The 26,921-nt window shown below is 44.8% G+C and overlaps 1 protein-coding gene across 2 annotated transcripts in view; it reads left to right on the top strand.

Moving 5' to 3' along the window:
* Positions 1–6,461, top strand: part of clpb (ClpB family mitochondrial disaggregase) — an 89,124-nt gene extending 82,663 nt beyond the window's left edge. For both annotated transcript variants that reach the window (XM_090218902.1, XM_090218901.1), the window contains 2 exons: positions 1,211–1,315; positions 5,790–6,461. In XM_090218902.1, the coding sequence (XP_090075028.1) occupies positions 1,211–1,315; positions 5,790–6,011 (327 nt within the window). In that variant the 3' untranslated portion in view covers positions 6,012–6,461. The remainder of the gene's footprint in view (positions 1–1,210; positions 1,316–5,789) is intronic.
* The last annotated feature ends 20,460 nt before the right edge of the window (positions 6,462–26,921 follow it).

The raw sequence follows: 26,921 nt of genomic DNA, 5'->3' as shown, positions 1-26,921 counted from the left end.
GCTCTCTCTTAATTGGCTTTATTGGCATGGGAAACATGTGTTAACATTGCCAAAGCAAGTGAGGTAGATAATATACAAAAGTGAAATAAACAATAAAAAATTAACAGTAAACATTACACATACAGAAATGTCAAAACAATAAAGACATTACAAATGTCATATTGCGTATATATACAGTGTTGCAACGACGTACAAATGGTTAAGGGTACACAAGGGAAAATAAATAAGCATAAATATGGGTTGTATTTACACTGGTGTTTGTTCTTCACTGGTTGCCCTTTTCTTGTGACAACAGGTCACAAATCTTGCTGCTGTGATGTCACACTGTGGTGTTTCACCCAGTAGATATGGGAGTTTATCAAAATTGGATTTGTTGGATTTGTTTTCGAATTCTTTGTGGATCTGTGTAATCTGAGGGAAATATGTCTCTATAATATGGTCATACATTTGGCAGGAGGTTAGGAAGTGCAGCTCAGTTTCCACCTCATTTTGTGGGCAATGAGCACATAGCCTGTCTTCTCTTGAGACCCATGTCTGCCTACGGTGGCCTTTCTCAATAGCAAGGCTATGATCACTGAGTCTGTACATAGTCAAAGCTTTCCTTAAATTTGGGTCAGTCACAGTGGTCAGGTATTCTGCCGCTGTGTACTCTCTGTTTAGGGCCAAATAGCATTCTAGTTTGCTCTGTTTTTTTGTTAATTCTTTTCAATGTGTCAAGTAATGGTCTTTTTGTTTTCTCATGATTTGGTTGGGTCTGATTGTGTTGCTGTCCTGGGGCTCTGTGGGGTGTGTTTGTGTTTGTGAACAGAGCCCCAGGACCAGCTTGCTTAGGGGACTCTTCTCCAGGTTCATCTCTCTGTAGGTGATGGCTTTGTTATGGAAGGTTTGGGAATCATTTCCTTTTAGGGGGTTGTAGAATTTAACGGATCTTTTCTGGATTTTGATAATTAGTGGGACTAATTCTGCTCTGCATGCATTATTTGGTGTTCTACCTTGTACACAGAGGATATATTTGCAGAATTCTGCATGCAGAGTCTCAATTTGGTGTTTGTCCCATTTTGTGAAGTCTTGGTTGGTGAGCGGACCCCAGACCTCACAACCGTAAAGGGCAATGAAGGGCTCTATGACTGATTCAAGTATTTTTAGCCAGATCCAAATTGGTATGTTGAATTTTATGTTTCTCTTTCTTTCTTTCTGTCCCCCTCGTTAGGCGAAGCAGAGGCATGACATCACTCTGCTGTGGGACCGCCCTGTTCTGGACCTGCTGGCTGGAGGTTACAACCTGCACTACGGAGCCCGTTCCATCAAACATGAGGTACGCACACACTTACAGGTACACACACAGACACTTACAGGTACACACACAGACACTTACAGGTACACACACAGACACTTACAGGTACACACACAGACACTTACAGGTACACACACAGACACGTACAGGTACACACACAGACACTTACAGGTACACACACAGACACTTACAGGTACACACACAGACACTTACAGGTACACACACAGACACTTACAGGTACACACACAGACACTTACAGGTACACACACAGACACTTACAGGTACACACACAGACACTTACAGGTACACACACAGACACTTACAGGTACACACACAGACACTTACAGGTACACACACAGACACTTACAGGTACACACACAGACACTTACAGGTACACACACAGACACTTACAGGTACACACACAGACACTTACAGGTACACACACAGACACTTACAGGTACACACACAGACACTTACAGGTACACACACAGACACTTACAGGTACACACACAGACACTTACAGGTACACACACAGACACTTACAGGTACACACACAGACACTTACAGGTACACACACAGACACTTACAGGTACACACACACACAGACACTTACAGGTACACACACACACAGACACTTACAGGTACACACACACACAGACACTTACAGGTACACACACAGACACTTACAGGTACACACACAGACACTTACAGGTACACACACAGACACTTACAGGTACACACACAGACACTTACAGGTACACACACACAGACACGTACAGGTACACACACAGACACTTACAGGTACACACACACAGACACGTACAGGTACACACACACACACACTTACAGGTACACACACAGACACTTACAGGTACACACACAGACACTTACAGGTACACACACAGACACTTACAGGTACACACACAGACACTTACAGGTACACACACAGACACTTACAGGTACACACACAGACACTTACAGGTACACACACAGACACTTACAGGTACACACACAGACACTTACAGGTACACACACAGACACTTACAGGTACACACACAGACACGTACAGGTACACACACACAGACACGTACAGGTACACACACAGACACTTACAGGTACACACACAGACACTTACAGGTACACACACAGACACTTACAGGTACACACACAGACACGTACAGGTACACACACACAGACACGTACAGGTACACACACAGACACTTACAGGTACACACACAGACACTTACAGGTACACACACAGACACGTACAGGTACACACACAGACACTTACAGGTACACACACAGACACTTACAGGTACACACACAGACACTTACAGGTACACACACACAGACACGTACAGGTACACACACAGACACTTACAGGTACACACACACACACTTACAGGTACACACACACACACACTTACAGGTACACACACAGACACTTACAGGTACACACACAGACACTTACAGGTACACACACAGACACTTACAGGTACACACACAGACACTTACAGGTACACACACAGACACTTACAGGTACACACACAGACACTTACAGGTAGGTACACACACAGACACTTACAGGTACACACACACACACGTACAGGTACACACACAGACACTTACAGGTACACACACAGACACTTACAGGTACACACACAGACACGTACAGGTACACACACAGACACTTACAGGTACACACACACAGACACGTACAGGTACACACACAGACACTTACAGGTACACACACACACACTTACAGGTACACACACAGACACTTACAGGTACACACACAGACACTTACAGGTACACACACAGACACTTACAGGTACACACACAGACACTTACAGGTACACACACAGACACTTACAGGTACACACACAGACACTTACAGGTAGGTACACACACAGACACTTACAGGTACACACACACACACGTACAGGTACACACACAGACACTTACAGGTACACACACAGACACTTACAGGTACACACACAGACACTTACAGGTACACACACAGACACTTACAGGTACACACACAGACACTTACAGGTACACACACACAGACACTTACAGGTACACACACAGACACTTACAGGTACACACACAGACACTTACAGGTACACACACAGACACTTACAGGTACACACACAGACACTTACAGGTACACACACACACACTTACAGGTACACACACAGACACGTACAGGTACACACACAGACACGTACAGGTACACACACAGACACTTACAGGTACACACACAGACACTTACAGGTACACACACAGACACTTACAGGTAGGTACACACACAGACACTTACAGGTACACACACAGACACTTACAGGTACACACACAGACACTTACAGGTAGGTACACACACAGACACTTACAGGTAGGTACACACACAGACACTTACAGGTACACACACAGACACTTACAGGTACACACACAGACACTTACAGGTACACACACAGACACTTACAGGTACACACACAGACACTTACAGGTACACACACACACAGACACTTACAGGTACACACACACACAGACACTTACAGGTACACACACAGACACTTACAGGTACACACACAGACACTTACAGGTACACACACAGACACTTACAGGTACACACACAGACACTTACAGGTACACACACAGACACTTACAGGTACACACACACACAGACACGTACAGGTACACACACAGACACTTACAGGTACACACACACAGACACGTACAGGTACACACACAGACACTTACAGGTACACACACACACACTTACAGGTACACACACACACACACTTACAGGTACACACACAGACACTTACAGGTACACACACAGACACTTACAGGTACACACACAGACACTTACAGGTACACACACAGACACTTACAGGTACACACACAGACACTTACAGGTACACACACAGACACTTACAGGTACACACACAGACACTTACAGGTAGGTACACACACAGACACTTACAGGTACACAGACACTTACAGGTAGGTACACACACAGACACTTACAGGTACACACACAGACACTTACAGGTACACACACAGACACGTACAGGTACACACACAGACACTTACAGGTACACACACACAGACACGTACAGGTACACACACAGACACTTACAGGTACACACACAGACACTTACAGGTACACACACAGACACTTACAGGTACACACACAGACACTTACAGGTACACACACAGACACTTACAGGTACACACACAGACACTTACAGGTACACACACAGACACTTACAGGTACACACACAGACACTTACAGGTACACACACAGACACTTACAGGTACACACACAGACACTTACAGGTAGGTACACACACAGACACTTACAGGTACACACACACACACGTACAGGTACACACACAGACACTTACAGGTACACACACAGACACTTACAGGTACACACACAGACACTTACAGGTACACACACAGACACGTACAGGTACACACACAGACACTTACAGGTACACACACAGACACTTACAGGTACACACACAGACACTTACAGGTACACACACAGACACTTACAGGTACACACACAGACACTTACAGGTACACACACAGACACTTACAGGTAGGTACACACACAGACACTTACAGGTACACACACACACACACGTACAGGTACACACACAGACACTTACAGGTAGGTACACACACAGTGAATGTATCTGCTTCAACTAACAAAAATAGTCCGTGCAGAACTCTCCCCCCTATCTGTCTCCCCCTCTGTTTCCTTACTGTCTACATCAGGAGAGTTGGAGGCCCAGACTGATTGTTCCGTGTTGTGTGTGTATATATATCCCCCACACTGAGGTTGTGAAACTTATAATGCCCTTTTAGTGTGACAGCTGGAATTCCAGCCTGTTTTGGTGGGATGGAGTTTTGGCCTGACCGGTGACCTCACCAGATGGTAAAAGTTAATGGACCAATAACAACAGAGAGAGTTTCAAAACCTCTGCCAATAACAGCAAGTTTTCAGGTTGCATATCCCTCCCTTTTAAGCTCGTCCAATTAGACCCCTCACTCAGACCACTCCCAGACAGTCCTAGAAAAATGATCGTTTGAGAAATTGCTCTTTGCTAATGAGCTAATTTGGTTTATTTTTTTTAACCATTTTATTAGAAAACAATTACAGTAAGGTCCTTTTCATTGTTACCCAGAAATGATTTGATGTTGAGATAAAAACATTGGACATTTTAATAGGTAACAATTATGGTCCAATTGTCAGAAATACTCAGCTTTTCTAAAGAAATACTTTACTAGTATTATAATAGGACTTCTGTATATTCTCTGTTCGTCGTGTGATTAACATTGAACCCGTTCAGCTGTCAGGTAAACATTTTCAGCCCCGTTCAGTTGTTGAATCAAACACAAAAACAGGTCACACACTTGTTTTGAGTTGAGCTCGTGTGTCAGTGTTAGGCCTGACTGGTCTGGTTTGTTGTGTTACCAGGTGGAGCGGAGGGTGGTCAACCAACTGGCAGCAGCCTATGAGCAGGAGCTCCTTCCTAAGGGCTGCACCCTCCGCCTGTCTGTCCACTCAGAGGACAGGGGCGGGGCCGAGGGGCAGGAAGGGCTGGAGCAGGGCGTACCCAGTCTGCGTCTGGAGGTAGTGGGGAAGGACAGCACAGCACGGACGCTGGACATACGCCCTCCTCTCAGCCCCGATCACTAACACACAGCACCCACTGTGTATATATATATATATATATATATACTCTGGAGTCTACTGTCGTCACATCACCTCATAATAACCTATCACCTCATAATAACCTATCACCTCATAGTCATGAGTTGGTTTTCATGGAGCTAATTAAGCAATAAGGCCCAAGGAGGTGTGGTATATGGCCAATATACCATGGCTAAGGGCTGTTCTTAGGCACGACACAACATGGAGTGCCTGGACACAGCCCATAGCAGCGGTATATTGGTCATATATCACAAACCCCCGAGGTGCCTTATTGCTATTATAAACTGGTTACCAACGTAATTAGAGCAGTAAAAAATATTGTTTTGTCATACCCGTGGTATACGGTCTGATATACCACGGCTGTCAGCCAATCAGCTTTCAGGGCTCGAACCACACAGTTTATAATGTAAAATAAAACACGTCTCAGAAGAAGCACATCGTGGTCTCTCTCCCTTTCTCACACTGGCTGTCTTCTACCCTTCATACTGTATCCACAGCACACCCACACACACACACTCACTGATGAGTCAAGTCCCTATCAGTTCCCTGAGGCAGCTTCAGTGACTACAGCCCTATGTCCTCGTCAGTGTAGCCTGAGGGGTTAAATCACCCATTTGCATGTTTTATACTATTTATCTAGCGTCAGTTAGGACAGATATTAACCACGTCTTTCCATATCTTCATTGGAGAGCAGCCGTTGATGAGGAAGCTGGAGGAAAGGGCAATAGTTCCTTTATAGAACAAAAATATATATATATATATATATATATGTGTATACAGTACCAGTCAAAAGTTTGGACACACCTACTGATTCAAGGGTTGTTCTTTCTTTTTAATGATTTTCTACATTGGAGAATAATAGTGAAGACATCAAAACTATGAAATAACACACATGGAATCATGTAGCAACCAAAAAAGTGTTAAACAAATCAAAATATATTTGAGATTCTTCAAATTCTTAGCCACCGTTTGCCTTGATGACAGCTTTGCACGCTTTTGGCATTCTCTCAACCAGCTTCACCTGGAATGCTTTTCCAACAGTCTTGAAGGAGTTGCCACTTGTTGGCTGCTTTCCTTCACTCTGCAGTCCAACTCATCCCAAACTATCTCAATTGGGGTCGGGTCGGGTGATTTGTGGAGGCCAGGTCATCTGACGCAGCACTCCATCACTCTCCTTCTTGGTCAAATAGCCCTTACTCAGGCTGGAGGTGTGTTTTGGGTCATTGTCCGGTTGAAAAACAAATGATAGACCCACTAAGCGCAAACCAGATGGGATGGCGTATCACTGCAGAATGCTGTTGTAGCCATGCTGGTTAAGTGTGCCTTGAATTCTAAATAAATCACTGACAGTGTCACCAGCAAAGCACCCCCAGACCATCACACCTCCTCCTCCATGCTTCATGGTGGGAACCACACATGCAGAGATCATCCATTCACCTACTCTGCGAATCACAAAGACATGGTAGTTGGAACCAAAAATCGCAAATTTGGACTCATCAGACCAAGCAACAGATTTCCACCGGTAAAATATCCATTGCCCGTGTTTCTTGGCCCAAGCAAGTCTCTTCTTCTTATTGGTGTCCTGTAGTAGTGGTTTTTTTGCAGCAAGTCGACTATGAAGGCCTGATTCACACAGTCTCCTCTGAACAGTTGATGTTGAGATGTGTCTGTTAATTGAACTCTGTGACGCATTTATTTGGGCTGCAATTTCTGAGGCTGGTAACCCTAATGAACTTACCTTCTACAGCAGAGGTAACTCTGGGTCTTCCTTTCCTGTGGCGGTCCTCATGAGAGACAGTTTCATCATAGCACTTGATGGTTTTTGCGACTGCACTTGAAGAAACTTTCAAAGTTCTTGACATTTTCTGCATTGACTGACCTTCATGTCTTAAAGTAATGATGGACTGTCGTTCCTCTTTGGTTATTTTAGCTGTTCTTGCCATAATATGGACTTGGTCTTTTACCACATAGGGCTATCTTCTGTATACCAGTCACAACACAAATGATTGACTCAAACGCATTAAGGAAAGAAATGCCACAAATTAACTTTTAACAAGGCACACCTGTTAATTGAAATGCATTCCAGGTGACTACCTCATGAAGTTGGTTGAGAGAATGCCAAGAGTGGAAAGCTGTCAAGGCAAAGGGTGGCTAATTGTTTTTTTTAAAGTGTAACACTTGTTTTGGTTACTACATGATTCCATATGTGTTATTTCATAGTGTTGATGTCTTTATTATTATTCTACAATGCAGAAAATGATTTTTAAAAATAAAGAAAACCCCTGGAATGAGTAGTGGCTTCCAATCTTTTGACTGGTACTGTATTTGGATATATATATATGGATAAACCTGTATATGAAGACATTTATAGAAGTAGTTGATTGATTTAAAGAAATCGAAACATTAAGCCAAAGCTAGAAGTTAGTGTTGTCTATAGTGTTGTTAAGCCAAAGCTAGAAGTTAGTGTTGTCTATAGTGTTGTTAAGCCAAAGCTAGAAGTTAGTGTTGTCTATAGTGTTGTTTCAGAGTCTTGTGAGAACATTCCGCCAGCAGACCAAGTCATCTGAGTCATGTAAAATGTGTTATTAGAAAGAACACATTAACTAAAGTTTATGGATGATAAATTATGGATCTCAATAAACCGCATGTTAAATGTTTCAGTAGTTGCATGTTAAATGTTAAGCATCGCCTCCTTTGTCATGAATATGTTTAGTGGTGTTTGTTGGGAATCCATCTGGAAATGTCGAGATGTAAATATTATTTATATATTTGAATGTATCCTTCATGTTTACAAGGAGCCGCGCTACAGAAGAGACATGTTTTTCATTCTTGTATACGAACACACATCATGTTGTAAATAAAATTGCTGTGATCAATGGAGATTCCTGTCTTTGTCTTGTTCGGACCTGTCTGTGTGTCCTGTTCCACTGTCACTCCATCCTGTCTGTGTGTCCTGTTCCACTGTCACTCCATCCTGTCTGTGTGTCCTGTTCCACTGTCACTCCATCCTGTCTGCTGTCACTCCATCCTGTCTGCTGTCACTCCATCCTGTCTGTGTGTCCTGTTCCACTGTCACTCCATCCTGTCTGCTGTCACTCCATCCTGTCTGTGTGTCCTGTTCCACTGTCACTCCATCCTGTCTGCTGTCACTCCATCCTGTCTGTGTGTCCTGTTCCACTGTCACTCCATCCTGTCTGCTGTCATTCCATCCTGTCTGTGTGTCCTGTTCCACTGTCACTCCATCCTGTCTGCTGTCACTCCATCCTGTCTGTGTGTCCTGTTCCACTGTCACTCCATCCTGTTCCACTGTCACTCCATCATGTCTGTGTTGTGTTCTGCTGTCATTCCATCCTGTTCCACTGTCACTCCATCCTGTCTGTGTGTTGTGTTCCACTGTCACTCCATCCTGTCTGTGTTGTGTTCTGCTGTCATTCCATCCTGTTCCACTGTCACTCCATCCTGTCTGTGTTGTGTTCTGCTGTCACTCCATCCTGTCTGTGTGTTGTGTTCTGCTGTCATTCCATCCTGTCTGTGTTGTGTTCTGCTGTCATTCCATCCTGTCTGTGTTGTGTTCTGCTGTCACTCCATCCTGTCTGTGTTGTGTTCTGCTGTCATTCCATCCTGTTCCACTGTCACCCCATCCTGTCTGTGTGTTGTGTTCCACTGTCACTCCATCCTGTCTGTGTTGTGTTCTGCTGTCATTCCATCCTGTTCCACTGTCACTCCACCCTGTCTGTGTTGTGTTCTGCTGTCACTCCATCCTGTCTATGTTGTGTTCTGCTGTCACTCCATCCTGTCTGTGTTGTGTTCTGCTGTCACTCCATCCTGTTCTGCTGTCATTCCATCCTGTCTGTGTGTTGTGTTCTGCTGTCATTCCATCCTGTCTGTGTGTTGTGTTCTGCTGTCATTCCATCCTGTCTGTGTGTTGTGTTCTGCTGTCATTCCATCCTGTCTGTGTTGTGTTCCACTGTCACTCCATCCTGTCTGTGTGTTGTGTTCCACTGTCACTCCATCCTGTCTGTGTGTTGTGTTCCACTGTCACTCCATCCTGTCTGTGTTGTGTTCTGCTGTCACTCCATCCTGTTCCACTGTCACTCCATCCTGTCTGTGTTGTGTTCTGCTGTCACTCCATCCTGTTCCACTGTCACTCCATCCTGTCTGTGTTGTGTTCTGCTGTCACTCCATCCTGTTCCACTGTCACTCCATCCTGTCTGTGTTGTGTTCTGCTGTCACTCCATCCTGTCTGTGTTGTGTTCTGCTGTCACTCCATCCTGTCTGTGTTGTGTTCTGCTGTCACTCCATCCTGTTCCACTGTCACTCCATCCTGTCTGTGTTGTGTTCTGCTGTCACTCCATCCTGTCTGTGTGTTGTGTTCCGCTGTCACTCCATCCTGTCTGTGTTGTGTTCCACTGTCACTCCATCCTGTCTGTGTTGTGTTCTGCTGTCACTCCATCCTGTCTGTGTGTTGTGTTCCACTGTCACTCCATCCTGTCTGTGTTGTGTTCCACTGTCACTCCATCCTGTCTGTGTTGTGTTCTGCTGTCACTCCATCCTGTTCCACTGTCACTCCATCCTGTCTGTGTGTTGTGTTCCACTGTCACTCCATCCTGTTCCACTGTCACTCCATCCTGTCTGTGTTGTGTTCCACTGTCACTCCATCATGTTCCACTGTCACTCCATCCTGTCTGTATTGTGTTCCACTGTCACTCCATCCTGTCTGTGTTGTGTTCCACTGTCACTCCATCCTGTCTGCTGTCATTCCATCCTGTCTGTGTGTTGTGTTCCACTGTCACTCCATCCTGTCTGTGTGTTGTGTTCCACTGTCACTCCATCCTGTCTGTGTGTCCTGTTCCACTGTCACTCCATCCTGTCTGTGTTGTGTTCCACTGTCACTCCATCCTGTCTGTGTGTTGTGTTCCACTGTCACTCCATCCTGTCTGTGTGTTGTGTTCCACTGTCACTCCATCCTGTCTGTGTGTCCTGTTCCACTGTCACTCCATCCTGTCTGTGTGTTGTGTCACACAGTCTGGGTGGGAATTCTAGAACAATAACAGTTGTCGTTCTGGGGACATAACGTGATTGAGGAATTGATTGGGATTGTGTGCATTCTGTAAGCAGTGTGAGAGAGAGAGAGAGAGAGAGAGAGAGAGAGAGTGAGATGGTTAGAGAGCGAGGGAGGGAGGGAGAGAGATGGTTAGAGAGAGAGAGAGAGCATTTTGCGTGTGTGTGTGTGTGTGTGTGATGGTGGGGCTGGTTTTCCAGAAGGTACGGAGGGAATGTGGGAGGGTCATTCCTCTGTGTCTCTCTACCAGGGTTCCATAGAGATGTAGAACCTCTTCTCCCCTGCAGGGAGGGAATTAGCATGGAGAAACAGACCCGCTCACCAGGACTGGACCTGCTGGACCCCCCAGATACACACACAGCAGACAGTGCCTTGCTGCCCGCCACTACCAGATACACACACAGCAGACAGTGCCTTGCTGCCCGCCACTACCAGATACACACACACAGCAGACAGTGCCTTGCTGCCCGCCACTACCAGATACACACACACAGCAGACAGTGCCTTGCTGCCCGCCACTACCAGATACACACACACAGCAGACAGTGCCTTGCTGCCTGCCACTACCAGATACACACACACAGCAGACAGTGCCTTGCTGCCCGCCACTACCAGATACACACACAGCAGACAGTGCCTTGCTGCCCGCCACTACCAGATACACACACACACAGCAGACAGTGCCTTGCTGCCCGCCACTACCAGATACACACACACACAGCAGACAGTGCCTTGCTGCCCGCCACTACCAGATACACACACACAGCAGACAGTGCCTTGCTGCCCGCCACTACCAGATACACACACACAGCAGACAGTGCCTTGCTGCCTGCCACTCCCAGATACACACACACACAGCATACAGTGCCTTGCTGCCTGCCACTACCAGATACACACAGACAAAGTGTTGAAAGCATTCCACAGGGATGCTGGCCCATGTTGACTCCAATGCTTCCCACAGTTGTGTCAAGTTGGCTGGATGTCCTTTGGGTGGTGGATCATTCTTGATACACACGGGAAACTGTTGAGCGTGAAAAACCCAGCAAAGTTGCAGTTCTTGACACAAACCGGTGCACCTGGCACCTACTACCATACCCTGTTCAAAGGCACTTAAATCTTTTGTCTTGCCCATTGACCCTCTGAATGACACACACACACAATCTGTGGGGGGTGGGGCCACATCGGAACTCAATAATGAGGGGCCACATTTTAGCTTCCCCCCCCCCCCCTCTGCTCGTGACAGTGAAGAGAAAATTGAAGTTTTAAAGTTAATTTCCTGCAATTGTACACATTTTGCCATGGGGCGGAGAGAAAACGTTGCAGTTTTAAATCAAGTTTGCTGCAATTCTACTCACTTTGCCATGGGGGCGGAGAGAAAAATGTGCAGTTTAACAGCTAATTTCCTGCAATTCTACCCATTTTGCCATAGGATGGAGGCAAATCTTTTCAGTTTTTAATATGGTAACTGACGACCAATGGGCCCTACCCCGGTCAGTAATTGGACCATAGCTGGCCGCTAGACTAACTTAACCATGTAAAAACATTTAGCTGACATGGGTTTAATTGAGTAACTGCTGATTGATGCACAACCACATTTCGAAAATGCACCTCACGTATTCTATGATTCTAACCCTCAACAGTAAGTTGAGACCCCGACTGAGTCCCCCCCCCAAAAAAAAAAACATGTATTTATTTTTTGTGAAATTGATTTGTGGGCCTACAAAGGCTGCCAGTTGCCCATCCCTGATCTACACTGATTTGAAGTGGATTTCACAAGTGACATCAATAGGGGGTCATAGCTTTCACCTGGGTTCACCTGGATTCACCTGGTCAGTCTGTCATGGAAAGAACCGGTGTTTTGGACACTCAGTGCCTTCAGAAAGTATTTCACACCCCTTGACTTTAACAGAATTGTATCGTGTTACAGCCTACATTTAAAATGGATTACATTTAGATTTGGTGTCACTGGCCTACACGCAATACCCCATAATGTCAGAGTGGAATTATGTTTTTCTATATTTTTCTAATTAATTAACAATGAAAAGCTGAAATCTTGAGTCAATAAGTATTCAACCCCTTTTTTATGGCAAGTAAAAATGTGCTTAAGTCCAGCAAGACCCAGCAAGAGCCTTTGACTTTTTCCACAACTTGTTTACGTTGCAGCCTTGTTCTAACATGGATTCAATTGTTTTTTTCCCTCATCAATCTACACACTATATCCCATAATGACATCACAATATCCCATAATGACATCACAATATCCCATAATGACATCACAATATCCCATAATGACATCACAATATCCCATAATGACAAAGCAAAACCAGGTTTTTAGAAACGTGTGTACATTTATAACAAATAAATTAACTGAAATATCACATTTACATTAGTATTCAGACCCTTTACTCAGTACTTTGTTGAAGCACCTTTGGCAACGATTACAGCCTCGAGTCTTCTTGGGTATGATAAAACAGGCTTGGCACACCTGTATTTGGGGAGTTTCTTCCATTCTTCTCTGCAGATCCTCTCAAGTCCTGTCAGGTTGGATGGGGAGCGTCGCTATTTTCAGGTCTCTCCAGAGATGTTAGATCGGGTTAATGCCTGGACTCTGGCTGGGCCACTCAAGGACATTCAGAGACTTGTCCCGAAGCCCCTACTGCGTTGTCTTGGCTGTGTGCTTAGGGTTGTTGTCCTGTTGGAAGGTGAACCCTCGGCCCAGTCTTAGGTCCTGAGCGCTCTGGAGCAGGTTTTCATCTATCCCTCGATCCTGACTAGTCTCCCAGTCCCTGCCACTGAAAAACAACCGCACAGCATGATTCTGTCACCACCATGCTTCACCGTAGGGATGGTACCAGGTTTCCTCCTGATTTAACACTTGGCATTCAGGCCAAAGAGTTCAATCTTGGTTTCATCAGACCAGAGAATCTTGTTTCTCATGGTCTGAGAGACCTTAAGGTGCCTTTTGGCAAACTCCAAGTGGGCTGTCATGTGCCTTTTACTGAGGAGTGGCTCCCGTCTTGCCAGGAGTAGCTCCCGTCTTAACATAAAGGCTGATTGGTGGAGTGCTGCAGAACCTTTCTGGAAGGTTCTCCCATCTCCACAGAGGAACTCTGGAGCTCTGTCAGAGTGACTATCGGGTTCTTGGTGAGCTCCCTCCCCCGATTGCTCAGTTTGGCCGGGGGGCCAGCTCTAGGAAGAGTCTTGGTGGCTCCAAAATTCTTCCATTTAAGAAAGATGGAGGCCACTGTGTTCTTGGGGGTCTTCAATGCTACAGACATGTTTTGGTACCCTTCCCCAGATCTGTGCCTCAACACTATCCTGTCTCTACAGACAATTCCTTTGACCTCATGGCTTGGTTTTTGCTCTGACATTCACTGTCAACTGTGTGACCTTATATAGACAGGTGTGTGCCTTTCCACATCATGTCCAATCAATTGAATTTACCACAGGTGGTCTCCAATCAAGTTGTAGAAACATCTCAAGGATGATCAATGAAAACAGGATGCACCTGAGCTCAATTTCGAGTCTCATTACAAAGGGTCTGAATACTTATGTAAACAAGGTATTTATGTATTGTGTGTAGATTGATGAGGACATTTTTTTTATTTAATCAATTTTAGAATAAGGTTGTAACATGACAATGTGGGAAAAGTGAAGGGGTCTGAATACTTTTCGAATTCACTGTAAATTGCATGGACTCACTCTGTGTGCAATAATATAAAAGTGTTTAACATGACACAACATATTAACTGAGTACCACTCTTCATATTTTCAAGCATGGTGGTGTCTGCATGATGTTATGGGTATGCTTGTCATCGGCAAGGACTAGGGAGTTTTTTAGGATAAAAAGAAACGGAATAGAGCTAAGCACAGGTAAATTCCTACATGTAAGCCTGGTTTAGTCTGCTTTCAAACAGACACTGGGAGACAAATTCACTTTTCAGCAGGACGATAACCTAAAACACAAGGCCAAATATTCACTGGAGTTGCTTAGATGGGTGAGAGAGAAAAAAATGTATGTTGTCCATTTTGAATTTAGGCTGTAACAACAACGTGGAATAAGTCAAGGGTTAAGAATACTTTCTGTCGGCACTGATCTACACACAATCACTTTCAAAGAGTTGTGTGTGTGTGTGCGTGTTTGACTGTCCTGAGGAAGAAGAGGATGATGATGATGAAGAGAGTCTCTTAGTCTGTCCATCAGGCTATTTCTGCCTGCTGCCATTTCTCTGATTAGATTATAGGGAAACGGAAACCCAACCTCTTTCCCCTCCACCATCCTCCTACGCCCTGAGAGACAGAGCAGCTACCGCTTAACAGAGGCCGAGAGGGAGGAGAGAGAATTAAAGAGAAGGGGATGTGGAGGGTGGAGGAAAGGAAGGAGAGAAAGAGGTTAGAGATAGAGGGGAACATATTGGGACTTCGGGGAGAACATGAAAGTGGGAAATCGAGAGTGTGTGAGAGAGATGGAGAGGACATCTTATGGATTGAAGTAGAGTGGACTGAATGTTTACGCTACTGAGGATGTACCTTCACAGTTCAACTCTACTTCACACACACACGCCCACTGCATTCTCCATACATACACATTCCTCCAAACACAACCACAGAAGAAGAAAAAAACACACTCGCATACAACCACACTCACACGCAAACACAACCACACTCACACGCAAACACAACCACACTCACATGCAAACACAAACACAACCACACACAAAACACAACCACACTCAAACACACACAACCACACTCACAAGCAAACACAAACACAACCACACACAAAACACAACCACACTCAAACACACACAACCACACTCACACGCAAACACAACCACACTCACACGCAAACACAAACACAACCACACACAAAACACAACCACACTCAAACACACACAACCACACTCACACGCAAACACAAACACAACCACACACAAAACACAACCACACTCAAACACACACAACCACACTCACACGCAAACACAAACACAACCACACACAAAACACAACCACACTCAAACACATACAACCACACTCACACGCAAACACAACCACAACCACACACAAACACACACAACCACACTCACACGCAAACACAACCACACTCACACGCAAACACAAACACAACCACACACAAAACACAACCACACTCAAACACATACAACCACATTCACACGCAAACACAACCACAACCACACACAAACACACACAACCACACTCACACGCAAACACAACCACACTCACACGCAAACACAACCACACACAAACACACACAACCACACTCACACGCAAACACAACCACACTCACACGCAAACACAAACACAACCACACACAAAACACAACCACACGCAAACACAAACACACACAAAACACAACCACACTCACACGCAAACACAAACACACTCACACGCAAACACAAACACACACAAAACACAACCACACTCACACGCAAACACAAACACACAAAACACAACCACACTCACACGCAAACACAACCACACTCACACGCAAACACAACCACACACAAAACACAACCACACTCACACACAAAACACAACCACACTCTCACACGCAAACACAACCACAACCACACAAAACACAACCACACTCACACGCAAACACAAACACAACCACACAAAACACAACCACACTCACACGCAAACACACACAAAACACAACCACACTCTCACACACACAAACACAACCAAACACAACCACACACAAAACACAAACACACTCACACGCAAACACAAACACAACCACACAAAACACAATCACACTCACACGCAAACACAACCACATGCCGACAGAGATGGCCGCCTCGCTTCGCGTTCCTAGGAAACTATGCAGTTTTTTGTTACATTGGTACCCCAGGTCATCTTAGGTTTCATTACATACAGTCGAGAAGAACTACTGAATATAAGATCAGCGTCAACTCACCATCAGTACAACCAAGAATATGATTTTCGCGAAGCGGATCCTGTGTTCTGCCTTTCAACCAGGACAACGGAATGGATCCCAGCCGGCGACCCAAAAAAACGACTCTGTAAAAGAGGGAAACGAGGCGGTCTTCTGGTCAGACTCCGGAGACGGGCACATCGTGCACCACTCCCTAGCATTCTTCTCGCCAATGTCCAGTCTCTTGACAACAAGGTTGATGAAATCCGAGCAAGGGTAGCATTCCAGAGGGACATCAGAGACTGTAACGTTCTTTGCTTCACGGAAACATGGCTCAATGGAGAGACGCTATCGGAGGCGGTGCAGCAGCGGGTTTCTCCGCACATCGCGCCGACAGAAACAAACATCTTTCTGGTAAGAAGAGGGGCGGGGGCGTATGCCCTATGGCTAACGAGACGTGGTGTGATCACAGAAACATACAGGAACTCAAATCCTTCTGTTCACCTGATTTAGAATTCCTCACAATCAAATGTCGACCGCATTATCTACCAAGAGAATTCTCTTTGATTATAATCACAGCCGTATATATTCCAGCCCAAGCAGACACATCGATGGCTCTGAACGAACTTTATTTGACTCTTTGCAAACTGGAATCCATACATCCTGAGGCTGCATTCATTGTAGCTGGGGATTTTAACAAGGCTAATCTGAAAACAAGACTCCCTAAATTGTATCAACATATCGATTGCGCAACCAGGGCTGGAAAAACCTTGGATCATTGTTATTCTAACTTCTGCGACGCATATAAGGCCCTGCCCCGCCCTCCTTTCGGAAAAGCTGACCACAACTCCATTTTGCTGATCCCTGCCTACAGACAGAAACTAAAACAAGAAGCTCCCACGCTGAGGTCTGTCCAACGCTGGTCCGACCAAGCTGATTCCACACTCCAAGACTGCTTCCATCACGTGGACTGGGATATGTTTCGTATTGCGTCAGATAACAACATTGACGAATACGCTGATTCGGTGTGCGAGTTCATTAGAACGTGCATTGAAGATGTTGTTCCCATAGCAACGATTAAAACATTCCCTAACCAGAAACCGTGGATTGATGGCAGCATTCGCGTGAAACTGAAAGTGCGAACCACTGCTTTTAATCAGGGCAAGGTGACTGGTAACATGACCGAATACAAACAGTGCAGCTATTCCCTCCGCAAGGCTATCAAACAAGCTAAGCGTCAGTACAGAGACAAAGTAGAATCTCAATTCAACGGCTCAGACACAAGAGGCATGTGACAGGGTCTACAGTCAATCACGGACTACAAGAAGAAAACCAGCCCAGTCACGGACCAGGATGTCCTGCTCCCAGGCAGACTAAATAACTTTTTTGCCCGTTTTGAGGACAATACAGTGCCACTGACACGGCCTGCAACGAAAACATGCGGACTCTCCTTCACTCCTTCACCCAGACGGCATCCCCAGCCGCGCCCTCAGAGCATGCGCAGACCAGCTGGCCGGTGTGTTTACGGACATATTCAATCAATCCCTATACCAGTCTGCTGTTCCCACATGCTTCAAGAGGGCCACCATTGTTCCTGTTCCCAAGAAAGCTAAGGTAACTGAGCTAAACGACTACCGCCCCGTAGCACTCACTTCCGTCATCATGAAGTGCTTTGAGAGACTAGTCAAGGACCATATCACCTCCACCCTACCTGACACCCTAGACCCACTCCAATTTGCTTACCGCCCAAATAGGTCCACAGACGATGCAATCTCAAACACACTGCCCTAACCCATCTGGACAAGAGGAATACCTATGTGAGAATGCTGTTCATCGACTACAGCTCGGCATTCAACACCATAGTACCCTCCAAGCTCGTCATCAAGCTCGAGACCCTGGGTCTCGACCCCGCCCTGTGCAACTGGGTACTGGACTTCCTGACGGGCCGCCCCCAGGTGGTGAGGGTAGGCAACAACATCTCCACCCCGCTGATCCTCAACACTGGGGCCCCACAAGGGTGCGTTCTGAGCCCTCTCCTGTACTCCCTGTTCACCCACGACTGCGTGGCCACGCACGCTTCCAACTCAATCATCAAGTTTGCGGACGACACAACAGTGGTAGGCTTGATTACCAACAACGACGAGACGGCCTACAGGGAGGAGGTGAGGGCCCTCGGAGTGTGGTGTCAGGAAAATAACCTCACACTCAACGTCAACAAAACTAAGGAGATGATTGTGGACTTCAGGAAACAGCAGAGGGAACACCCCCCTATCCACATCGATGGAACAGTAGTGGAGAGGGTAGTAAGTTTTAAGTTCCTCGGCATACACATCACAGACAAACTGAATTGGTCCACTCACACAGACAGCATCGTGAAGAAGGCGCAGCAGCACCTCTTCAACCTCAGGAGGCTGAAGAAATTTGGCTTGTCACCAAAAGCACTCACAAACTTCTACAGATGCACAATCGAGAGCATCCTGGCGGGCTGTATCACCGCCTGGTACGGCAACTGCTCCGCCCACAACCGTAAGGCTCTCCAGAGGGTAGTGAGGTCTGCACAACGCATCACCGGGGGCAAACTACCTGCCCTCCAGGACACCTACACCACCCGATGTTACAGGAAGGCCATAAAGATCATCAAGGACAACAACCACCCGAGCCACTGCCTGTTCACCCCGCTATCATCCAGAAGGCGAGGTCAGTACAGGTGCATCAAAGCTGGGACCGAGAGACTGAAAAACAGCTTCTATCTCAAGGCCATCAGACTGTTAAACAGCCACCACTAACATTGAGTGGCTGCTGCCAACACACTGACTCAACTCCAGCCACTTTAATAATGGGAATTGATGGGAAATGATGTAAAATATATCACTATTCACTTTAAACAATGCTACCTAATATAATGTTTACATACCCTACATTATTCATATCATATGTATACGTATATACTGTACTCTATATCATCTACTGCATCTTTATGTAATACATGTATCACTAGCCACTTTAACTATGCCACTTTGTTTACATACTCATCTCATATGTATATACTGTACTCGATACCATCTACTGTATCTTGCCTATGCTGCTCTGTACCATCACTCATCCATATATCTTTATGTACATATTCTTTATCCCCTTACACTGTGTATAAGTCAGTAGTTTTGGAAATGTTAGTTAGATTACTTGTTGGTTATTACTGCATTGTCGGAACTACACAAACACAACCACACACAAAACACAACCACACTCACACGCAAACACAAACACACACAAAACACAACCACACTCTCACACACACAAACACAACCAAACACAACCACACACAAAACACAACCACACTCTCACACGCAAACACAACCACAACCACACAAAACACAACCACACTCACACGCAAACACAACCACACACAAAACACAACCACACTCACACGCAAACACAACCACACACAAAACACAACCACACTCTCACACACACAAACACAACCACACACAAAACACAACCACACACAAACACAACCACACTCACACACAAACACAACCACACTCACACGCAAACACAACCACACTCACACGCAAACACAACCACACACAAAACACAACCACACTCTCACACACACACAAACACAACCACAACCACACACAAAACACAACCACACTCTCACACACACAAACACAGGCACACACACAAACATTAACCACACACAAACACAACCACACAGGTAGACTACAGGTAACCTGTTGCTAACCAGATTGTTGCGTTATGCAAAGTCTACCTTGATGCTTCATCTCTTTGTTACTAAGAAAAACGATTCCAAAAGGTTTCTTCAGCTGCCCCCCTGGGACAGTGTTTCCCAAACTTTTTATAGACCTGTACCCCTTCAAACATTCAACCTCCAGCTGTACCCCCTCTAGCACCAGGGTCAACTCTCAAATGTTGTTTTTTGACATCATTGTAAGTCTGCCACACACACACACTATACAATACATTTATTAAACATAAGAATGAGTTTGAGTTTTTGTCACAACCCAGCTCGTGGAAAGTGACAAAGACCTCTTATAGGACCAGGGCACAGATAAAAAATATAATAATGTTTCTCTTTCTGTAACCATTTTACATATAAAACCTTATTTGTTCATTGGAAATTGTGAATAACTCACCACAGGTTAATGAGAAGGGTGTGCTTGAAAGAATGCACATAACTCTGCAACGTTGGGTTGTATTGGAGAGAGTCTCTATTTTAAATCATTTTCCACACACAGTCTGTGCCTGTATTTAGTTTTCATGCTAGTGAGGGCCGAGAATACACTCTCACATAGGTACGTGGTTGAAAAGGGCATCAGTGTCTTTAACAGCGCGATTTGCCAAGACATAGTCTACTTTGATGGTTTCTAGCATTGGCTTCTGATTAAATTCAATTTTCACAGAACCGCTTGCTGCAATTTCGATGAGGCTCTCTTGTTCTGATATGGGTAAGTGGACTGGAGGCAGGGCATGAAAGGGATAACCAATCCAGTTGTTTGTGTCATCCATTTCGGGAACGTAATTGCGCACCCAACTCACTCGGGTGCTTTGCTATATCACATTTTTTTTAAACCTTTTTTACGATGTTGGCCAAGGAACAGTGGGTTAACTGCCTTGTTCAGGGGCAGAACGCCAGATTTTTACTTTGTCATCTCGGGGATTCAATCTAGCAACCTTTCGGTTACTGGCCCAACGTTCTAACCACTAGGCTACTTGCCGCCCCATTTGACATTGTCCATAAGCTTGAGTTAATTTGCACACAAAAAAATCATACAATGATCTGTGTTGTCCTTGTTAATGCAGACAGAGAAGCGCTCCAACTTCTTAATCATAGCCTCAGTTCTGTCCCGCACATTGAATATAGTTGTGGAGATTCCCTGTAATCCTAGATTCGGATCATTCAGGTGGAATGAACAACTATCTGAGCAGCTAACCGATTACTGCAGCTGTACATAGTCCATCTGTAAATAGCCCACCCAATCTACCTACCTCATCCCCATACTGTTTTTATTTTATTTACTTTTCTGCTCTTTTGCACACCAATATCTCTACTTGCACATCATCATCTGCTCATTTATCACTCCAGTGTTAATCTGATAAATTGTAATTATTCGCTCCTATGGCCTATTTATTTGCCTACCTCCTCATGCCTTTTGCACACACTGTATATAGACTTTCTTTTCTCTACTGTGTCATTGATTTGTTTGTGTTACTGGCTTGTTTATTGTTTACTCCATGTGTAACTCTGTGTTGTTGTCTGTGTCACACTGCTATGCTTTATCTAGGCCAGGTTACAGTTGCAGTTGTAAATGAGAACCTGTTCTCAACTATCCTACCTGGTTAAATAAAGGTGTTCTCAACTAGCCTACCTGGTTAAATAAAGGTGTTCTCAACTAGCCTACCTGGTTAAATAAAGGTGTTCTCAACTAGCCTACCTGGTTAAATAAAGGTGAAATCAAATTTAAAAAAAATAAAAAATAAAAACATCACCCAGATAGGTCAGTCGTGTGAGAAACTCGTCATCATGCAAGCGGTCAGACAAGTGAAAATGATGGTCAGTAAAGACAACTTTAAGCTCGTCTCTCAATTTTAAAAAAGTGTCAATACTATGCCCCTTGATAGTTACATGGTTGCTGCCCATATCATTGCATAGCGCAGAAAATACACGAGAGTTCAGGGACCTTGTTTTAACAAAGTTAACCATTTTCACTGTAGTGTCCAAAACGTCTTTCAAGCTGTCAGGCATTCTCTTGGCAGCAAGAACCTCTCGGTGGATGTTGCAGTGTATACCAGAGTGGCGTCGGGAGCAACTGCTTGCAGGCGTGTTACCACTCCACTATGTCTCCCTGTCATGGCTTTTGCGTCATCAGTACAGATACCAACATGAGCAGCAGCTACGTTTGGCTACATACGTAACGGTTAATGTGATTGGATGTTAATTATTTGACTAGGGTACCTGTATTTGACATTGTGTTGTTATTTCGCTGAACAATAGATGGTTAAATTGGCGAGAGAAAAAACACCCAAATGTATATAGCCCCGTTGGAAAATATAAATGTACTGTCTGAAAATGTGAAGAAAATGTTAAACACATTTTTATTTGGCATACCCCTGGGGGTATGCTGGGAATACCTGCCCTAGGAGAACCGTTTTTGGTTCGAGGCAGAACCCTTTTCGTTTGCAGCTAGAACCCTTTTGGGTTCTACATAGGACCCTTTGTGAAACCACGTTTTTTTTCAAAGGGTTATTTCGGGGACAGCCGAAAAACCTATTTCGGTTCTAGATATAATTGTTTTCTAAAAGTGTATACCTATATTTTATTTTATCTACATGTTATGCTTCTATCGTTGGGGCCTGCCTGGCGTGGCAACATCACAAGGAGGTGGGTGATGATGACTCGCTCGTGAGCACTCAGCGCGGTCCGCGCGCATCACTCAGAGCTCAGATAGCCTCGTGGTCCATTATCATATCTGTCCGCGCTCTTAACGGGGCATTTTCATCCGTGTTATCCTCCCCTGTCCGTCTCCCCCTCTCCTCTCTCTCTCTCTCTCTCTCTCTTCTCTTTCCCCCGAGGTCTCTCAGAAGGCAGGCACGGATCGATCCGCCATTACTCCGCGCTTAGCTCATCCTCATCATATTGGCAACAGAGAGGCACCCCTCTCCTCACCGGGTGTAGGCCAAATAGAGACGCTCGGGGGTACAGTCTGCTTCCTGACATGGTGACGGTGAGCAGGGCGCGCGGGTGGGCTCGAGACGCGGACCGGAGCATCTCCAGATGCAAGCTGCCAATCCCCGTACAGTTACGAACGCTCGCCTGTCCCAACGGGAGAATTATCATAAAAGGGAATAAAATAGCCCTAAAACACAGCCATCCCCCTTCTCCTAAAGAAAGGAACAAATCCATTCTCCCTAATTCGAACCTTGCTCAGGGACAGCTCGCGTGGCAGATTGCAGCCTAATTAGTTTAGAGGGAATTTAATTCAATTAACTTTCCACAGCTCCGCGCGCCCCGCCGCCGGCCAGCTTTCAGAGCGCGGGGCCTTTGCCTGAGATCTAATTAGCGTGTTTGTAGAAGCTCTCCTGCGCGCGGCCATCCCAGCTCCTCCAGCTGTGTGTGTGTGTGTGTGTGTGTTTCTCTCTCTAGGGACAGTTGGTCTGTTTTTTATCCTAAAAAAGATTGTTTTAAGATCAAGCTAATTGCTAGGTCCATTGCTAGGCTAGACATGGGGATAGCATAAATAATCATATCAAAGTAATATAAGCCTTACTTATATATTTGATGCAGTGCTTTAAAACTTAAACATTAGGCATTTCAACACAGGAATGCTTAAATTAAACATGATAGTCCGTTTTTTCCAGTCAGTTTCCAAGTAGGAAAACACCTACAATGCATTCGAAAAGTATTCAGACCCCTTGACTTTTTCCTTGACTTTTAACACATTTAGATACGCTTGGTTCAATCATTTTTTCCCCCTTGTCAATCTACACACAATACCTCATAATGACAAAGTGAAACAGGTTTTTAGACATTTTGCTAATTTATTAAAAATAAAAAACAGAAATAACTTATTTACATAATTATTTAGACCCCTTGCTATGAAACTCGAGATTGAGCTCAGGTGCATCCTGTTCCCATTGATCATCCTTGAGATGTTTCTATAACTTGATTGGAGTCCACCTGTGGTAAATTCAATTGATTGGCCAATCAGTTTGAGTTTGCCAAAAGGCACCTAAAGACTCTCAGACCATGAGAACCATGACCATGAGAAACAAGATTCTCTGGTCTGATGAAACCAAGATTGAACGATTTGGCCTGAATGCCGTGACGTGATGTCTGGAGGAAATCTGGCACCAAGCATGGGGGTGGCAGCATCATGCTGTTGGGATGTTTTTCAGCTCCGGGGACTGGGAGACTAGTCAGGATCGAGGTAAAGATGAATGGAGCTAAGTATAGAGAGATCTTTAATGAAAACCTGGTTCAGAACGCTCAGGACCTAAGTTCACTTTCCAACAGGACAAGAACACTAAGCACACAGCAAAGACAATGCAGGAGTGGCTTCAGGAAAAGTCTCTGAATGTCCTTGAGTGACCCAGCCAGAGCCCAGACATTAACCCGATCTAACATCTCTGGAGAGACCTGAAAATAGCTGTGCAGCGACGCTCCCCATCCAACCTGACAGAGCTTGAGAGGATCTGCAGAGAAGAATGGGAGAAACTCCCCAAATACAGGTGTGCCAAGTTTGTAGCATCATACCCAAGAAGACTCGAGGCTCTAATCGCCGCCAAAGGTGCTTAAACAAAGTACTGAGTAAAGGGTCTGAATAGTTATGCAAATGTGATATTTCAGATTTTTATTTGAAACACATTTGCAAACATTTCTAAAAATCTGTTTTTTGCTTTGTCATTGTGGGTGTTGTGTGTAGATTGACAAGGGAAAAAAAACTATTTAATGAATTTTAGAATAAGGCTGTAACGTAACAAAATGTGGAAAAGGTCAAGGGGTCTGAATACTTTCAGAATGCCCTGTATTCAGATTTCAGTGTTCAAATTTCAACCACTAGTATTTACTTCCCCAGTGTCCTGTTTAGAGGGCCTTTAGTAATTGGAAATGTATTTGACTTTCCATGCCTTTTATTCAGATCAGTGTTAGGAATGTCTGTCACCTTAATTAGATTTCAGCACAACTGAACAGGACATTTGATACAAGAAAGATTTCCAATCTTGTGGTGTTAAAACCTTGTAAAGATCGGACCCTTTTTAATTTTTTTTTGCCTAAAATGACATACCCAAATCTAACTGGCTGTAGCTCAGGACCTGATGCAAGGATATACATATTATTGATACCATTTGAAAGGAAACACTGAAGTTTGTGGAAATGTGAAATTAATGTAAGAGAATATAACACATTAGATCTGGTAAAAGATAATACAATTTTTTTTTTAACTGATTTGAAATGCAATCGAAAGGCCATAAGGTATTATTCCAGCCCAGGCGCAATTTAGATTTTGGCCAATAGATGGCAGCAGTGTATGTGCAAAGTTTTAGACTGATTCAATGAACCATTGCACATCTGTTCAAATGTTGCATCAAGACAGCCCAAATGTGCCTAATTGGTTTATTAATACATTTTCAAGTTCATAACTGTGCACTCTCCTCAAACAATAGCATGGTATTATTTCACTGTAATAGCTACTGTAAATTGGATAGTGCAGTTAGATTATTAACAAGAATTTAAGCTTTCTGCCCATATCAGATATGTCTATGTCCTGGGAAATGGTTTGTGTTACTAACAACCTCATGCTAATCGCATTAGCCTACGTTAGCTCAACCGTCCCGAAGTCAGGACACCGATCCTGTAGTTAAATAGTTCAGGCTACAGCTGTCCCTAAAAAAGTTCCATTATTGGTGACATTGTTGAATGAAGAGGGGTCCATCTGCACCTCGCAACAGTAGTCAGGGTCTTGTGGGCCATCTGTTGTGTGGCGGTCCCTTCACTTGGATTCAAAGGTGAGTTTGCTGGTAAAATTAAACTGTTTCCAAAGTTAAATGTGCGTAGCTTGTTTTCCATTGTGGCGCAAAAGAACAGCGACCTTCACTCGAGAGTTTAAACGTTAACATTTAATCCATTCAAAGAGCCAAAGCCGCCTTGCGGTGTGTTTGTCTCCGAGGACCCCTTTAATCCGGGATAATACCCTCGCGCAGGGGCCTGAGTGGGCGCACGGGGTTTAACTTTGGACTTTTAAATTCATGGGAGATTTAACGGAAACTGTAACGGTGGCCTTTCGCATTCATGGCGTCTGAGTCAACAGAGGCGGCAACAATAGCTACAAGAGGCTCCTCGCGACCCTGGAGTGACAGAGAGAGGGATCAGAGTCAGGGAATATTCTAAGGATTTCCCCAAATTATCACATTC

This window comes from Oncorhynchus mykiss, chromosome 24 (assembly GCF_057628025.1).
Source record: "Oncorhynchus mykiss isolate SJ-2025 chromosome 24, ASM5762802v1, whole genome shotgun sequence".
NCBI classification, from domain to species: Eukaryota; Metazoa; Chordata; class Actinopteri; order Salmoniformes; family Salmonidae; genus Oncorhynchus; species Oncorhynchus mykiss.
The sequence above is the reverse complement of the archived record's forward strand: the minus strand, read 5'-3'. Positions and strand labels throughout refer to the sequence as shown.